General features: G+C 42.6%; 1 protein-coding gene across 1 annotated transcript in view; it reads left to right on the forward strand.

Annotated features, from left to right (window-relative positions):
* The window catches only part of SEZ6L2 (seizure related 6 homolog like 2), a 61,722-nt gene that overhangs the window by 29,282 nt on the left and 13,816 nt on the right, over positions 1-18,624 (forward strand). Inside the window, exons 7-13 of the mRNA XM_089664514.1 lie at positions 1,053-1,221; positions 3,160-3,323; positions 5,626-5,820; positions 8,796-8,934; positions 11,912-12,108; positions 14,269-14,463; positions 15,418-15,609. Of these exons, the coding sequence (XP_089520640.1) occupies positions 1,053-1,221; positions 3,160-3,323; positions 5,626-5,820; positions 8,796-8,934; positions 11,912-12,108; positions 14,269-14,463; positions 15,418-15,609 (1,251 nt within the window). The remainder of the gene's footprint in view (positions 1-1,052; positions 1,222-3,159; positions 3,324-5,625; positions 5,821-8,795; positions 8,935-11,911; positions 12,109-14,268; positions 14,464-15,417; positions 15,610-18,624) is intronic.

Raw genomic sequence — 18,624 nt, forward strand, 5'->3', positions numbered from 1 at the left:
GTGGGAGGAGCTTGGGGATGGCCCCTTCCTGTTCCAACATGACTGCCCACCAGTGCACAAAGCAAGGTCCATAAAGACATGGAGGAGCCAGTTTGGGGTGGAGGAAATTGACTGGCCTGCACAGAGTCCTTACCTCAAGCCAGACCTTCTTGTCCAACATCAGTGCCTGATCTGACAAATGTGCTTCTGGAAGAATGGTCAAACCTTCCCATAGGCACCCTCCTAAACCTTGTGGATGGCCTGTTTTTCAGGGGTTGGGCTTGGCTCCCTAGTTCCAGTGAAGGTGACATTTTGGACAATTTCATGCTCCCAACTTTGTGGGAAGAATTTGGGGATGGGCCCTTCTTGTTCCAACATGACTGCGCACCAGTGCACAAAGCAAGGTCCATAAAGACATGGAGGAGCCAGTTTGGGGTGGAGGAACTTGACTGCTCTGCAAAGAGTCCTGACCTCAACCCCAAAGAACACCTTTGGGATGAATTAGAGCGGAGACTGTGAGCCAGGCCTCCTCCCCCGACATCAGTGCCTGACCTGACAAATGTGCTTCTGGAAGAATGGTCCAACCTTCCCATAGACACCCTCCTAAACCTTGTGGACGGCCTTCCCAGAAGAGTTGAAGCTGTTATAGCTGCAAAGGGCGGGGCCAACTCAATATTGAACCCTACGGACTGAGACTGGGGGCCATTAAAGGTCATGTACGTGGAAAGGCAGGAGAAAATATAGTGTACATACATATATATACAGTATATATATATGTATTAGGTATTAAATGTAACCTTTCCATTTAAATTTTCATCCAGCCAAATTCAAAATAACTCTTCCATGCAACCATGCCAAGAATACTTGGATTATAACATTTTTAGGTTACACATCAATATGTTGCTGTGATTGGCTTATGCCTTATATCTAAACCCAACATTTTTTTTTGGATAAAGTAGGGAACGGTTATAACTTCTCAGGTTTCCAGAAACCCACAGCGATGGCTGAGCAGGCCCTGCACAGACGGAATGTACATAATTCCTAATAATGTATTCTTTCCATATGTAATCCAGCAACTTGCGGAGGTGTGATACGTAACGCCACCATCGGACGCATTGTGGCCCCCGATGTCACCGCCATCCACAGCAACAACCTGAGCTGCCATTGGCTGATTGAGGCATCCGAAGGACAGCGGCTGCATCTGCATTTCGAGAGGGTCTCTTTGGATGAGGATAATGACAGGTCAGTCCCGTTCCTGACAATTCCCTCTCTTATTGCCCATTGCGCTCTGAGGATAAAGGCGCCCAGAATCTGGATAGGTTTTTTTTAGGTAAAATAGAGGATATTTTCTGTGTTTTGAATTGTTTTATGTCGGCATCCAAAAGTTCCGTCCTACGCATTTCGTCACTAAAGAACACTTTGGAGGGTATCCTCTAGTGACGAAACGCATAGGGGAGAGTTTCCGGAAGCTGACATCATCACAAACTGTGCAGGTGGTGGCATAATTTGAAACTTTGGAAGCATTTATAGATGTGCCTTTACTAAATCACCCTTGGATGATCTGCACTTTTTAAGTATTTTTTTATATTGTGGACATCAGTGATTGGCTGGGGTACTGGAAGTGGAAGCGGTGACTGTGGACTAGTCATGAATCCTTTATGGGCACTGTAACATGCTCATGTGCATACTGACATCTACACATTTGGGTCCATCCCTCTGGTAAGTCTTTGATTTAGATGTGGTGGTGGCAAATGATTTAGCACTCACAGGGGTCTCACTCGTGTCGTAGAAATCCACAGCAAGTGGATTTGATTGGTGAAGTGACATATATGGAACTTTTTTACATCTTAGACACAGTGGTGGATGATATACCAACCAGTGTCATAACAGGAATTTCACTGTAGTATACACTGTATATATGTACTTAAAAATGTAAAAGCCTGATTTTGGCAGCTGGTTTATAAATTGCCCCCCCCCCCCAACCAGCATGGGGATAAGGTCCTTTAGCACCCTAGGGTAAGAGGCCAAAGTGTGCACTAATCTACATGACCTGTGAACTACTTTAATAATATAGATTGCAGGTACTGCCCTTTTTGCACCCCCTCTGCTGAACTGCCCAATACAGTTGCCTGTTCTGCCTAGCCCTGCCCCCCCCCCCTCCTTGTAGAGTATGGGTCCCTTCTTGCCTTCCCTCAAGGAAGAAAAATATATTTTAAAAATATTCTTCCCAAATATATTGCCATATATTTGAAATGCCACAATTTTGGCCATATTCAATATATTTCAAAATATATTTCAATAAATATATATATATATATATATATATACTGCATGTTGAAATGCGTTTTTATTACAAAATATATGAACAATATTTTTAAAAATACATTTCTAATATACTTTAAAAATACAAATCTACATTTTTGGAATTCATTTACAAATATATGTAAAAATATATGTTAAAATTACTTTTTTATATGTTAAAAAACATCTGAAGAATGTATTTTTTAAAAATGTATTTTTAAAGCTATATTTTTTAAAAATATATTCTTCAGATTTTTTCTTTACATAATAAAAAGTCTTATTAACTGAGGTACGCCTGTATAAAGATGCAGACAAGACCGCCTCCAGGTCCACGGTACTCAGCCAGTGGTGTGGGAGGCCCACATAGCATCCTAAGGCTTACGAGTTTCCAGGGTCAAACCCCTTTATATATTCTAATGCATGTCATGTCTTATATATTACAAAATATATAAAAAATGTTTTTAAAAATATATATTTTTTAAATATATTCTTCAGATTTTTTTCAACATATAAAAAAGTCATTTTAACATAAATTTTTATATATATTTGGAAATGCATTTCAAAAATGAAGATTTGTATTTTTAAAGACATACAGGATAATTGAAATGTATTTTTAAAAATATTTTTCATATATTTTGTATTAAAAACACATTTCAACACGCAGTATATATATATATATATATATATATATATATATATTTATTGAAATATATTTTGAAATATATTGAATATGGCCAAAATTGTAGCATTTGAAATATATGACAATATATTTGGGAAGAATATTTTTAAAATATATTTCAAATATATTTTTCTTCCATATGGGTTGGTCTCTCTTCCCTTTGCACTCTTTCTCTCACCTATCTCTCACTCTCTCTGCAGGTTAGTGATCCACTCTGGTAGCTCCACCCTCTCCCCATTGATCTACGACTCTGACAGAGATGATGCCCCAGAGCGGGGTCTGCTGAGTGATGCCCAATCCCTTTACATCGAGCTGGTCTCGGAGAACCCAACTGCACCCCTTCTGCTCAGCCTGCGCTATGAAGGTACGTCCATTTCCTAAACCTTTCTAAAGTGAAGATGGACTTTTCACCTATTGTCCTCTGATATCAGGTAGTGGGGGTTTTACTGGAGGCATCCAATTCCCATTCTCTATAATTTTCTCTGTAAAGAATGGATCCTTAAAACTAAATAAAGGTGCATATTTAGGCTCATTGTAGGCCTAATAGTTGGTGTAAACTAGTCATGGTTCTGTCCTGGTTCACATGGTTGTGTCTCACGAAACACTTTTTCTTGGAGGGTAACAGAAAAATGTGTAAATGTTATATATATGGCCATGGACATCTTGTGGGAAGGTAATGCAATGGAAGGTGCCAAAGGGTATCATCCACACTGTATGTCTGGTGCTCCATCTTTCCCTTGACAAACTGTCCTCAATAATCTTCCTGACAAATTATAATCATCTTTAACTATTAATTTACTTCTGTACTTGTAGAATGTGCTCTGATTAGGTTGCCTTGTTTGAATGAAGGACAACTGGAAGGGTTTGGTTTATTTACAGATATGGATATACCTAGATTCTAATTACAAACGAAAGAAGAAAGGGTTAGGAGGAACATAGGTGGTGGACCATAGGCAAGGATGTTCATTCTTAGTTGTCCTGTACCGGGTGGATATCGAGCTAAACGGCGGCTTCTCATGCATCTCTTGTCCAACATCCCTGGTAGTGGGGAGGACAGAAGATGTGAGGGCATGGAGTGGCATGAGGCCCAATGCTGCAGGCAGCGCCTGCTGTTAGATGTGAGGCAAGCCAACTGTGGACCTCCTGGTAAGGATCAGCAAAACCACAGTAGCATGCGATCAGTAGACAGGAACGAAGCTGGAATACAAGCTGAAGGTCATCAACAGATGGCCACCAACTTTCTGAGTCAGAAGGCAGGAGCAGCGTCAGGATACAGCCCAAGGTTAGCAACAATAATACCAACCTCTTGCGCTTAGGTGTGGTGCTACGGAGGTGTTGGACTTTCTGCACGGCTGGCATGTAGTTATGGCACCAAAGGTCTTGCCGCCCTCACAGGACTGTTGGCATCCTTGCATTTCCTGAAAACAACAACAAAATGAGGGCGCTCCGACCTAGCGCATTACCAAATTAACATTTTATTTAAAAATATGAAAGTATTCTACACACAAACACATGACTTGTATTAGCCTATACAGGCATACCTCAGTTTACAAACGCCTCGGTTAACGTAATTTTCGGTTTACGAATGAAAATCCATTGAAAATAATGCCTCGGTTTATGAATTTTTTTCGCAATATGGAATAATTGGTTTTCATTGCATTTATAAATTAATTTTTAATCATGTCCCTGTACAGTATTTATGCCTTTAAAGTGCACTTTATAAAGAGTTTTGAACAGAAAACTTTTTTTTTCCTTTTTTTGACCTCCGGAACTGATTCATTGGTTTTCAGTGCATTCCTATGGGAAACCGCACTTTGGTTTACAAATTTTTCACAATACAAAAAGTACCGCAGAACGCACTTTAAACCAGTCATTCTCAAAAAGGGCTCCTCCAGAAGTTGCTAGGGGTTCCTTCAGCTCTGGTGGATTGACCTCCTATCAGATGGTGCCTGGATAGTTCCGGGTCTAATGCCATTCGCCAGCGCCAGGACACTAATGATATTTTTAGCTGTCTGTAAGGTGGGCATTCTGACCACCAATAGTACTTTTCCCATTGGTTCCCAACATAAGGGACGTTTTTCCTACTGGCCTCTGCTTTTAGCAGGGGTTACCTGAAAATTATTTCAAGGGTTCCTCTTGGGTAAAAAGCTGAAAAAGGTTCCTTCAAACTATAAATATTAGTACAGAACTGATAAACAGGTTCAGCACCACTGGCTCTGGTCAGCTTCCTAGTCCCACTGATCTTGCAGTAGATGTACACGGTAACTGGACGACATTTAGGGCCAGTGTTGACAGACTTTTCTTCACATCAGACCGAGTTTGCATTTCCTTTGCGTATATAGGAATGCAAAACCCACCCATAACAGGTCCAGTGCAGATCAGGAGGTCAAATGAATTCTGAATGATCTCAGAAGCATCTCATACTGATGCCATCGACACAAGCCCTTTATCTACTTCAAGGTTGGGAAACTTCGGGAGGTGGTCACTCAGAACACCAAGGTGAGAAAAGCCAGGAACCACTGAATTTACTGTAAAAGTAAAAAGTTGAGGAAATGCCGTTCAGACTCCAAAATAAAATAATGCTTGGTGGGTCAACTGATCTTTTATTATCACCACCTCAAAGTCAAGATTACCCTTCTTCTCACTTTTTTTTCTCTCTCTGTTAGTGTTTTCCGAGACACGGTGTTATGAGCCTTTTTTGGCCCATGGGAATTTCAGCACCACAGACCACCTCTTCTCTGTGGGGACCCTGGTTTCCTTCTCCTGTAACGCAGGGTACATGCTCGAACAAGGCCCGCCGGTCATAGAGTGCGTGGACCCGGCCGATCCTCACTGGAATGAGAGCGAACCGGTCTGCAAAGGTAGGAGACATCTTCTACAGGTGGATGTGCTTTTCTCCAAATGTTACTCTTTTTTTCCTTGACTAGGATGGAGAACTTGGGCACACAGGTCCCAGCGCCTAATATATATATTTACTGACCATCATACCTAAATAACCATTAATATGAATCCCCACCTTGTGATTATAACAGCATCCACTCTTCTGGGAAGGCTTTTCACAAGATTTTGGGAATTTTGTGAGGCCGGGTACTGATGTTGGATGAGATGAGAAGGACAGGCTTACAATCAGCTTTCCAATTTATCCCAACGGTGCTCAGTAGGATTGGGGTCAGAGCTCTGTGCAGGCCAGACACACCAAATGGGTCCATGTCCTTATACAGCAGGCTTTGTACACACAGCCATGGTGGAACAGAAAAGGACCTTCACCAAACTTTTCCCACAAGGTTGGAAATGGACAAACGTCTAAAACGTCTTGGAATGCTGTAGTATTAACAATACCCTTTACTGGAAGCACCTGAACTCAGTCATTTGGAGGAGGTGGGGGTGGTCTACATACTTTTGGCCATAGACAAACTGTGAAGGTCAACTGTCAAGCGGTATATACAAACGCTACATAGTAGTATACATAAGAACATCAAATTCATATAGCTACCTGATTTATTCTTCGCAGTCCTTTTAGCGGGATACTGACCCTTTTACCAGCAATATAAATGGCCAATGAAGAGGGCATGTACAAATGTGAAGCCATCAAAGTGGGAGTCAACAAACACATGAAGATGTGACAGTCACATCCAGGGGCAGACTGACCATTTGGAAACTCGGGCACTGCCTGAGGGCCCAGGGTCAGTACGGGGCCCCATGAGATGCCCCTGATACCTTTTTCATAGGCTTTTTTGAGTTTGGGCAAGGACACAGGGGCCCCATGATCCCCTATTGCCCGGGGGCCCCATGAGTTGTCAGTCCGCCCCTGGTCACATAAAAAAAAATGTTACAATGTTGACCCTTTACGGGCAATTGCCGAAAACAAAGCATCATTGAGCGACCTATGACACAATTGGTGAGCCAGTCGGTCATTTGGGATAGGCCGACCTTTATTGCCCACCGCTAGCCTGCTTTACATCTATTCCTGAGACATCTTCTCTGCACAGAGCTTTGGGGGGGGGGAGGTGCTCAGTTATATATTTGTGTTTCTCAACAATTTCTAGTTGCCATGGTAACTAATGTAGATTTCCGAATTAACCCCTTTCTCACCCTTCAGAGAAGGAAAGTCCCCAGCCTGAAACTGGCAGGATAGGAAGCGAGCGGGGGCGGCGGAGTTAAATCCAAGGCATGCTTTAAACTCATCGCATTCATTCCGCTTACGGCTGGAGTAGGTGTCACGTTTGGAGATTAGTGCGAATTAATAAACACTTTTGGATGTATTTACCGCTGAGATCTCTAAAAATACCTCGGATGGCTGATTAGCCCATGTTTGGAGGGACCTGTTCCTCCGCCATATTCACATCGCACTTCTGCGGCATCTAATGGCCATACCAAGGGAGCACCAAGGACCTTAGGTCCATCATGGGCTGTCAGAGCTTTCCTCCAAATCCCAAGGTCACCAGGTCATCACCCCTTTCTTAATTTTTATCAAATTTTTCAACACATCAATATAAATGATATGATGGAATGTTTTATCACGATAAAGATTGCAAAGCATACTCCACCATAGGAGGAGATTGTGAAGAATGTCTGGGCTTGTGACCTGTAGAGCGCACACTACAATGTGAAGCCTGCAATGCACTATGGGTAATGGACTCTCAGTCAATGGCAGGGTTCACAGTCTATAGGGCCCAGTCTAGGATGTACTGTCTGTAATGCATAGTCTATAGGGCCCAGTCTAGGATGTACTGTCTGTAATGCACAGTCTATAGGGCCCAGTCTAGGATGTACTGTCTGTAATGCACAGTCTATAGGGCCCAGTCTAGGATGTACTGTCTGTAATACACAGTCTATAGGGCCCAGTCTAGGATGTACTGTCTGTAATCCACAGTCTATAGGGCCCAGTCTAGGATGTACTGTCTGTAATGCACAGTCTATAGGGCCCAGTCTAGGATGTACTGTCTGTAATGCACAGTCTATAGGGCCCAGTCTAGGATGTACTGTCTGTAATGCACAGTCTATAGGGCCCAGTCTAGGATGTACTGTCTGTAATGCACAGTCTATAGGGTCCAGTCTAAGGTGTACTCTCTGTAATGCACAGTCTATAGGGCCCAGTCTAAGGTGTACTGTCTGTAATGCACAGTCTATAGGGCCCAGTCTAAGGTGTACTGTCTGTAATGCACAGTCTATAGGGCCCAGTCTAGGATGTACTCTCTGTAATGCACAGTCTATAGGGCCCAGTCTAAGGTGTACTGTCTGTAATGCACAGTCTATAGGGCCCAGTCTAGGATGTACTATCTGTAATGCACAGTCTATAGGGCCCAGTCTAGGATGTACTATCTGTAATGCACAGTCTATAGGGCCTAGTCTAGGATGTACTGTCTGTAATGCACAGCCTATAGGGCCCAGTCTAGGATGTACTGTCTGTAATGCACAGCCTATAGGGCCCAGTCTAGGATGTACTATCTGTAATGCACAGTCTATAGGGCCCAGTCTAGGATGTACTGTCTGTAATGCACAGTCTATAGGGCCCAGTCTAGGATGTACTGTCTGTAGTGCACAGTCTATAGGGCCCAGTCTAAGGTGTACTGTCAATTCATTCTGAATGGCCCTAGAAGCCTCTCAAACTGATGCCATCAGCACACGACCACACACCCGTCAACACAGGCCCTTATATAAGCATGTACCCAGGAAAGTCTCATTACACCTGAACTGCCATTTGGCATACATACAGGTCAGAGACTCACTCATAGTGGCCTCCTCATATAGTCCGCTTAGTCATGGTGTAGGTGGTTGGGTACCCTACAGCCATCCTATATTCTAATTACCACGTTTTCTGTTTCCCATGTCATAGCGCTGTGCGGAGGAGAGATCTCTGAGCCAGCTGGGGTAATCCTTTCTCCGGATTGGCCCCAGAATTACGCCATGGGCCAGGACTGCGTGTGGGGGATCCACGTTCAGGAGGATCGCCGGGTTCTGCTGGAGATAGAAATGTGAGCAGCAAATGTTTGTTTTATCCATTTTATAGAGAGCCATCAGGTTGGGGCTCATTGTCTTGGGTCTCTGTACAAGAACATGCAAACTCCATGCAGACAATATTTATAATTTATAAATAGCATACTTAGCATACTTCTTACAGTATTATGGGCATATGATTCAAGGGGGATCACAGAAATTCATATTTCATATTACTGTTCACAAGGACCACTAAACAAGACAAACTTGTACCTAGGATATAATTCATGATTATTCATTTCTTTGAAATATATTTTAAAAATATCCTTCCCAAATATATTGCCATATATTTGAAATACTACAATTTTGGCCGTATTCAATATATTTAAAAAAAATAAAAATAAAAAATAAAAATAAATTTATGTATATAAACTGGTATAGATTGTGCAAGCTGTGATCAAGTCCTCAGGGCTGAATATAAGAGGCCAGGATTATGTACCCACATGGAATAAAAATATATTTGAAATACTACAATTTTGGCCATATTCAATATATTTTTATATATATATATATATATATATATATATATATATATATATATATATATACATACTGCATGTTGAAATGCATTTTTATTACAAAATATATGAAAAGTATTTATTAAAATACATTTCAAATATACTGTATGGCTTTAAAAATAAAAATCTGAATTTTTGGAATGCATTTACCAATATATGTAAAAATTTATGTTAAAATGACTTTTATATGTTAAAAAAAAAATCTGAAGAATATATTTAAAAATAAAATATTTTTAAAAATATATATTTTTAAAATATATTCTTCAGATTTTTTTTAACATATAAAAAATCATTTTATCATACATTTTTACATATATTTGTAAATGCCTTCCAAAAATGTAGATTTGTTTTTTTTTAAAGACATATAGTATATTTGAAATGCGTTTTTATTACAAAATATATGAAATAATTTTTAAAAACACGTTTCAAATATACTGTATGTCTTTAAAAGTACAAATCTACATTTTTGGAATGCATTTACAAATATATGTAAAAATATATGTTAAAATTACTTTTTTATACGTTAAAAAAATCTGAAGAATATGTTTTAAAAATACATTTTTTAAAAAATATATTTTTTAAACATATTCTTCAGATTTTTTTTTTTACATATAAAAGTCATTTTAACATATACTTTTACATATATTTGTAAATGCATTGTAATAAAAGCACATTTCAACATGCAGTATATATATATATATATATATATATATATATATATATAAATAAATATATTTTTAAATATATTGAATACGGCCAAAATTGTAGTATTTCAAATATATTTTTATTCCATGTGGGTACATAATCCTGGCCTCTTATATTCAGCCCTGAGGACTTGATCATAGCTTGTACAATCTATACCAGCTGCTGCAGAGTGGCAGTTGATGGAAGGTGAAGGATACACAGAATGACAATAGCAGATGATTGTGGTTTTACCTCCACGACCATGGTAGAGGACACACTGAAGGCAGTAAAAGTGTCAGTCTTGTACATAGTTTCATTCTCTATCTCTGCCTTTCTAAACATTTGTACCCCAGAGGAACCCTTAAAAAAGTTTCAGGCCCCTGGGAGCCCCTGCTGAAAAAAAAATCATTGGGGGTCATTGGGAAAATGCCACTTACATCGGTGGTCAATGGGAAGCATGCCCCCCTTATATCAGTGGTCAGTGTGAAGAATGTCTCTCTTACATGGTTGGTCAGTGGGAAGAATACCCCCTTATATGGGCAGTCAATTGGAAGAATTCCTCTTTACATTGGTGGTCAGTGGAAGGAAAACCCCCTTACATTGGTGGTCAGTGGGAAGAATATTCCCTTATATTGGCAGTCAATCAGGATAATTCACCCTTACATTGGTGATCAGTGGAAGGAAAACCCCCTTATATTGGTGGTCAGAGGGAAGAATAGCCCCTTTATATTGGTGGTCAGTGGGAAGAATACCCCCCTTATATTGGTGGTCAGTGGGAAGAATAGCCCCTTTATATTGGTGGTCAGTGGGAAGAATACCACCCTTATATTGGTGGTCAATCGAAAGATATCACCCTTACATGGATGGTCAATGGAAGTAAACCCCCTACACTGGTGGTCAGTGGGAAAAATATCCCCTTATACTGGCAGTCAATCAGGATAATTCCCCCTTACACTGGTGATCAGTGGGAAGAATATCCCCTTATATTGGCAGCCAATCAGGATAATTCCCCCTTACATTGGTGGTCAGTGGAAGGAATACCCCCTTAAATTGGTGGTCAATCGGAAGAATTCACCCTTACATTGGTGGTCAGTGGAAGGAAAACCCCTTTACAATGGTTGTCAGTGGAAAGATTTCCCCCCTTATAGTGGTGGTCAGTCAAAAGAATTCTCCTTTGCCCCCTTGACCAGGAAGAATGCCCCCTTGACCAGTGGTGGTCAGAATACCACCCTGACTGGCTGCTAAAAAGACAATTGGCGCCATGTTGCCTTTGCGCAGAAACTATGCAGGCACAATCACATAGGAGGTCAATCATCCACAGCTCACGTAACCCTTAGCAAGCTCTGGAGGAACCTCAGGGATCCAAGGAACCTGGTTAAAAGTGGCTGATCTATCTTTTTGCCATGAGTCTAGGCTGGCTTTTGAAGCAGCACTTTTACCCAACTGAATAGTCACCAGTGCCATAGGGGAACTTCAGGCTACCATGCTGTAAAAGAATAGCTGTGTCAATAGGTTGCACCCCTAACAACTTTAATTGAGCAGCCCCGTCTATGGAATTCAGTGCTGTTTGTGGAATTATTTTTTGATAGCACTAGATGGTCTTATGAAAAGGATTCCGGGGAAAGTGCTGCATTCCATAGACAGAGATATTTCTACAGCTTGGACACCTTACATTTAAATACAGGTAATACACAGTATGACCCAGACCTATATTCATACAGTAGACCATCACAGACCTCTTCATTCCTTATAGTCTCAATATCAGACGGAGCGATGCCTTGACGGTATACGATGGTGATGACCTCACAGCCCGGGTCTTAGGACAGTACATGGGAGTCCATCAACGCTTCAACCTCTTCTCTTCCGCCAACGATGTGACCATCCAGTTCCAGTCTGACCCCAATGACCCAGTGTTCAGCCTGAGCCAAGGCTTCATCATCCACTTCAAAGGTAACGGGTACAATGGTTGTGGACTCTCTTAAGCACCCATAATGCTCTTGGTAGCCACTGACCATGTGATCTTAGCCTAGGCTTTAGGTCCTATGAGGGAGCTGAAAAGGAGGCTTTTTGTATTTATGGCAGGAAAGGGAAACTTCTTTACTCAAAACAATAATGTGATCTGACAATGTTGTCGTGTACCTTATTTTTTTTCCTAAAAAGTGATTTTTGTTTTCCAATAGTGTTTATTAGGTTTTTCATAAGGAATTACAAATCAGTACAGAGAAGATATACATCTATGCTCCCCCCCTCCATCCCATACAAACTGCAGCCCATTCGGGCTGGAACAGGCAATGCGCAAAATACAATGTTTCAATAAATCTCTGTTGATGGTAACCAAAGGGGTCCCTTAGGGACCTGTAGATGGAAGATGTTCAAATCCAGGGAAGGGAAAGTGGAGGCGAGTTAAAATAGAAAGGGAAGAGTAAGAAAAGAGAAAGGGGAAGTAAAGGAAAGAAAAAAGGAAGAAACAAAGGACGCATGTTGAAGAAGCGTCCCACCAACAGTTGGGTGCGGGGAGCAAGACGGTTTATGTTTATCAACATCCCATGTCAAGTATCCTCCATCCCAGGACGATGCTGAAAGATATTGCATTGAAGGCTCCCAGGTTTTTTTCAAAATATACCATCCTGTCTTGAAGAATGGCGGTCAAACGTTTGTTGATCATTATCCAGATCAACTTAGCCTTCAGAAGATCAGAACAGTACACCCAACTACCACCACCGTTACAATGCCAGGCGATGATGTCACATTACTCGATGGGTTCTCTGCAATATATCCTTGGGGAAACTTTTTGTTTCTGAGAGATATAAGAAAAATGGCAGGAGCCCACCCAAAAACTGAAATATTGGATTTGGCCTTTGGGAAGTCAAGCCTACAAAATTCTGGTCTTCCTACAAGGAGGGATTTCGGCACAACAGGGCCAGATCTCCTAAATGACAGATTTTGAGTACACCCGTCATGAGGGAAATGTGAAGGATGCCATCGCTGACCGCTTCAAAAAATGCTAGTTTCCTGGCTGCCATGCTGATGCTCTGTCTTCAATACTTAGAGGAGGCTTTCAAAGGCTTTTCCCATTCAGTACAAGGTGTGGAGGTCTTATAAACGCCCATCAGCCGACCAACTGATATCCACCTTTGTCTTGCTACCCTGTCACTCCATTGCTCCTAGACGTGTGCGGTTCTTTTTGTTCCGAATCGAAATTTGGATGACTTTTCCATTGTTCGGAGATTCAGATGTATCCGAATTCCAAATTACAATAGTAACTAATTTGAACATATCTGAAATAACAAAATGAAAAAGATATTGCATCCAAAGGTTCCCAGGTTTTTTTCAAAATATACCATCCTGTCTTGAAGAATGGCGGTCAAACGTTCATTGACCATTATCCAGGTCAACTTAACCTTCAGAAGATCAAGTGAAACCAAGGGGGATCGCCAAGAGCGTGCAATAGATATCCTGGCAGCAGTAAATATAAATGCGATCAGGCGTTTCACATGTCTGGGTACCCCCTCCACCGGCTTCCCCAGGAGAGCCTAGAGCAGTGATTTGGTAAGATTGACCTGAGTCAGTGAGTATATAAAGTTATATGTGCGTAAAAAGTGGTTTTTAATGACAGGTTCACTTTCAAAAGTGAATGATGGCAGTAAATTTTATGGAATTACTGGACAAGAAATTAGATGTGTACCGGTAAATATCTCCTCCTCGTCTTGAACAAAATTGAATTTCCCGTTGGCCGTCTTTTTGCAATGCACCCATATGGGTTGTCAGTTAGAGAGAGATAGTCAGAAAGCAAACAGACACTGCCGATTTTTTCTTGGTACAAAGTCCAGCATCCTCTGCAAGCCTGACACCATGAAAGCAACCGGTGCCAAAGGTTTATTTTCAAAATAATGAAACTAAAGATATAAAAGATCAGTTCATAAACCAACAAGCATACAATTAACCAAACATGGTCATAGTTACAATAAAACCTTTCCATGCATGATTTTTTTAAAGTTTTTTTTTTATATAAAGCTACATTTCATGTATGTTTAGTGTTCATTTTAGAGTAGGCCATTGGTTTTGTTATGAAATAAAGGGGTTCTCCAGATTTTTTTTTTCTTTCTCTAGAGGTGCCCCGGAATGATACCTGCTCAGCACTGCCTGACATTCAGTCTGGCTGGAAGACGTCATCGCACCCGGATCTCATCCGCGGCACGGTCGTCACCTATCAGTGTGAACCTGGTTATGACATCATTGGCTCAGACATTCTGACCTGCCAATGGGATTTGTCCTGGAGCAATGCCCCTCCCACCTGTGAGAAGAGTGAGTCAGCATTTTCAGTTCACCTTGAGTATAATGACAGCAATTTACCCCCTAACAGTCTGAAGGGCCTGATCAAAAAGGTTGAAAATTAGAAATTTCTTTTAGAATTCTGAGAATTTCACTTTTTTGTAAGAATGCCCCTAATATTGGTGGCCTTTTGGAGGAATGTTCCTTTCAATGATGGTCAGCTGGAAGAGTGTCTCTTACATTGGTGGTCAGGGGAAAGAATGCAGATTATAATAGCAATCAGTAGGAAGATTGTCCCTTACATTGGGGGTCAGTGGGAAGAATACACATAATATTAACTGTCAGTAGGAAGAATGTCCCTTACATTGGTGATCAGTGGGAAGAATGTCCCTTACATTGGTGGTCAGTGGGAAGAATAGAATGCTCCTTACATTGGTGGTCCGTGGGAAGAATGCTCCTTACATTGGTGGTCAATGGGAAGAATGCTCCTTACATTGGTGGTCAGTGGGAAGAATGTCCCTTACATTGGTGATCAGTGGGAAGAATGCTCCTTACATTGGTGATCAGTGGGAAGAATGCCCCTTACATTGGTGATCAGTGGGAAGAATGTCCCTTACATTGGTGGTCAGTGGGAAGAATGCTCCTTACATTGGTGATCAGTGGGAAGAATGTCCCTTACATTGGTGGTCAGTGGGAAGAATGTCCCTTACATTGGTGGTCAGTAGGAAGAATGTCCCTTACATTGGTGGTCAGTGGGAAGAATGTCCCTTACATTGGGGGTCAGTGGAAAGAATGTCCCTTACATTGGTAATCAGTGGCAAGAATGTCCCTTACATTGGGGGTCAGTGGGAAGAATGTCCCTTACATTGGTGGTCAGTGGGAAGAATGTCCCTTACATTGGTGGTCAGTTGGAAGAATGCCTCTTAAATTGGTGGATATACATGATATTCATGCTACTAGGTCAATAATCTCTATTTTTGTCTCTAGTTCTTAACTGTGCGGACCCCGGGGAGATTGCTAACGGCATCCGCAGGGCGTTCGATCCACGGTTTCCTATTGGCTCTCATGTCCATTATTCCTGCAACGAGGGCTACACGCTGGAGGGCAGCGAGATCCTCACTTGTTACAACAGAGATACCGGAACCCCCAAATGGAGCGACCGCATCCCCAAATGTGTCTGTGAGTAACACCCCCATTATCCAGCATGATCTCTATCCTATTTCTATGATTTCCCATTGGTGGTAAGTTGATACAGTTATATGAAGTGCTGGGTTGTATGATAGTATAACGAAAATCTGTTTCTACTCTGTGAAAGTTCTGGGAACATTTTGGTGTGCTGGCAAGATGAATCTCATTCTATTTTCTTACATCTCTTGGAAACTTCTGTTGTAAGGTATCGCCACCAGTACACCCAACTACCACCACCCTTACAATGCCAGGCGATGATGTCACCTTACTCGATGGGTTATCTGTCCTGATGGGGTCCGTCTTGGTGCCGGGGAGAGGAACAGTACCCATGGGGTCTTTTTCCTCTTCCCAACTGGGCGTCTCTCTTTCAGAGAGCCCTCTACCATGTACTTGATGGACCAGTTTTGGCTGGTGTTGTAGAATGTTCATATTAACTTATACACTCACCGGCCACTTTATTAGGTCCACCTTGCTAGTGCCAAGAAAATCTCCCCCACACCATGACACCACTACCACCACCAGCCTGAACTATTGATACAAGGCAGGATGGATCCACCACACCATGACACCACCACAACCACCAGCCTGAACCATTGATACAAGGCAGGATGGATCCCTCACACCATGACACCACCACCACCACCAGCCTGAACTATTGGTACAAGGAAGGATGGATCCACCACACCATGACACCACAACCACCAGCCTGAACCATTGATACAAGGCAGGATGGATCCCCCACACCATGACACCACCACCCCCAGCCTGAACCATTGATACAAGGCAGGATGGATCCCCCACACCATGACACCACCACCCCCAGCCTGAACCATTGATACAAGGCAGGATGGATCCCCCACACCATGACACCACCACCACCACCAGCCTGAACCATTGATACAAGGCAGGATGGATCCCCCACACCATGACACCACCACTCCCAGCCGGAACCATTGATACAAGGCAGGATGGATCCACCACACCATGACACCAACACCACCAGCCTGAACCATTTCTACAAGGCAGGATGGATCCCCCACACCATGACACCACCAATACCAGCCTGAACCATTGATATAAGGCAGGATGGATCCATGCTTTCATGTTGTTTACACCAAATTTCGGACCCTCTCTCTCTGGGGGCTGGAGAAGTCCCACATTTTCCTCCTTCCAAGGTCTTTCTGCTTGTAAGTGGGCCCCTCTCCCATCTTGGACCCCTCCCAGGCTCCTGCTCTCCAGCTTCACATCCTCATCTTCCACCCAAACTCTCCTCCAACTCTCTATCTTGCTCTCTCCCCTGCTGAACAGGCTCAGTTACTCTTAAAGGCTGTCCTAGCCCCTTGCCAAGCCTCCTGTTGGGGATATCCAGGATCTTCTCGGAGTACAAACTAACCACTCCTTCTATCTGCCCACTGCTTCTAGATATTATTTCAAAGTCCTAGAGCGGTGAGAAATTCCAGGGAGCTGATCTGCTGAGCCTCTCAGCCCTGACCCGAATTTGACCCACCTGGCTATCACACCCAGGCTGCTACTCAGCCTCTATCTAACAATTAAAGCTAGAGCTTCCCCTAGCCAACTAGGAGGGTGCTACACTTAAAAAAAGGAAAAGGATAAGTCACCCTTTGCATGATTCAGGGATATCCTCCACATCCTCCTTCACAGATGGCCTCCCATCCTCTTTCAGATTGAATAACAGAAGACATCATGCAACCCACTTCTCATGAACCCAGTCTGTCCATGACATACCTACTGGAAGGTATAATCACCCAACCTGGGCACACAGTTCAGCAATCACACTTCATTATGTGGGTGACACTCAACCCATAGTCATTGCCAGAAGAGAAGAAGAAGAACCTGAGATGTGACCAGATTGGCCAAAAGACATCAGAACTAAAGACATATGAGATTAAAAGAAAAAAATTGCAGGGTGGGGGGTTCGTGGAGGGACTATAAGGGCGGGGCTGGAGGAATGATGCTGGAGTTCCGTTTAAATGACCTTTGTGAATATAAATGGTGAGATATGTTCCCAACATTCACTAGAACTGAGAAAGCCCCTTGGGTGGGTGTCAAAACATGCCTTCTACATTACAGAACATGTCAAATTGAATGCAAAGTATCTAAAAGTAGCTCTACCATGATCTGGACACATGGGAACCCTCACAGATCTACAAGATTAGGGGTTAGTGATGCGATGCAAAATTGCCGCAAAATTACAGAAACTCTAAATTGCACTCACCCCTATAGAGGACAGTATAATACCTCACATTAAAGAAGAATGTACAGACGTTCAGGCAGTATATGGCATCACCGAAAAGTCTAGGAAATCCTGAGTCATAGATAGTCGTGTCTGTGCTAAGGTCCATACAGTCGCCAACCATTGATTTAGACTGAGCTGGAAGTGACAGCTCCAACCACTCCGGTCCAACCTTCCCGTCTCTGCTCAACCAACCGAAGGTGATCAGTGTCCCACTGAGACTTGTAATACCAAAAACAAGAGTAAAGCCACTTAACTTCTAATGGTCCAAAGCAGATTTATTGATGTTATCCAATACAGGGATAGGCCTCGTCCTCTCATGCGTTTCGCTTCAGTAGGAGTTTAGTCAAGGAGACTCCATGGTAAGCAATGGATAGGTTATGTGAATATTGTACTCCCACAGGCAGGGGCGGACTGACAACTCATGGGGCCCCCGGGCAATAGGGGATCATGGGGCCCCTGTTTACTTTGCCCAAACTCAAAAAAGCCTATGAAAAAGGTACCAGGGGCATCTCATGGAGCCCCCTACTGACACAGGGCCCTCGGGCAGTGCCCGAGTTTCCAAATGGTCAGTCCACCCCTGCCCACAGGAGAAACTCACGTACCAACATCGTAATGCCTATCGTAAGTTCCAGAAGGTATGGCAGGGTTGGTTGGACACACCCGGGCTCGCCCCTCCTCAATTCATAGTGGACTGACTTTTGCAGGTGTGATATTTTATATCAGGTGTGTGGCTCCACTCCTCCCCCTGG

This window comes from Staurois parvus, unplaced genomic scaffold (assembly GCF_062004578.1).
Source record: "Staurois parvus isolate SC_StPar_1 unplaced genomic scaffold, SC_StPar_1.0 ptg001929l, whole genome shotgun sequence".
Classification (NCBI taxonomy): Eukaryota; Metazoa; Chordata; class Amphibia; order Anura; family Ranidae; genus Staurois; species Staurois parvus.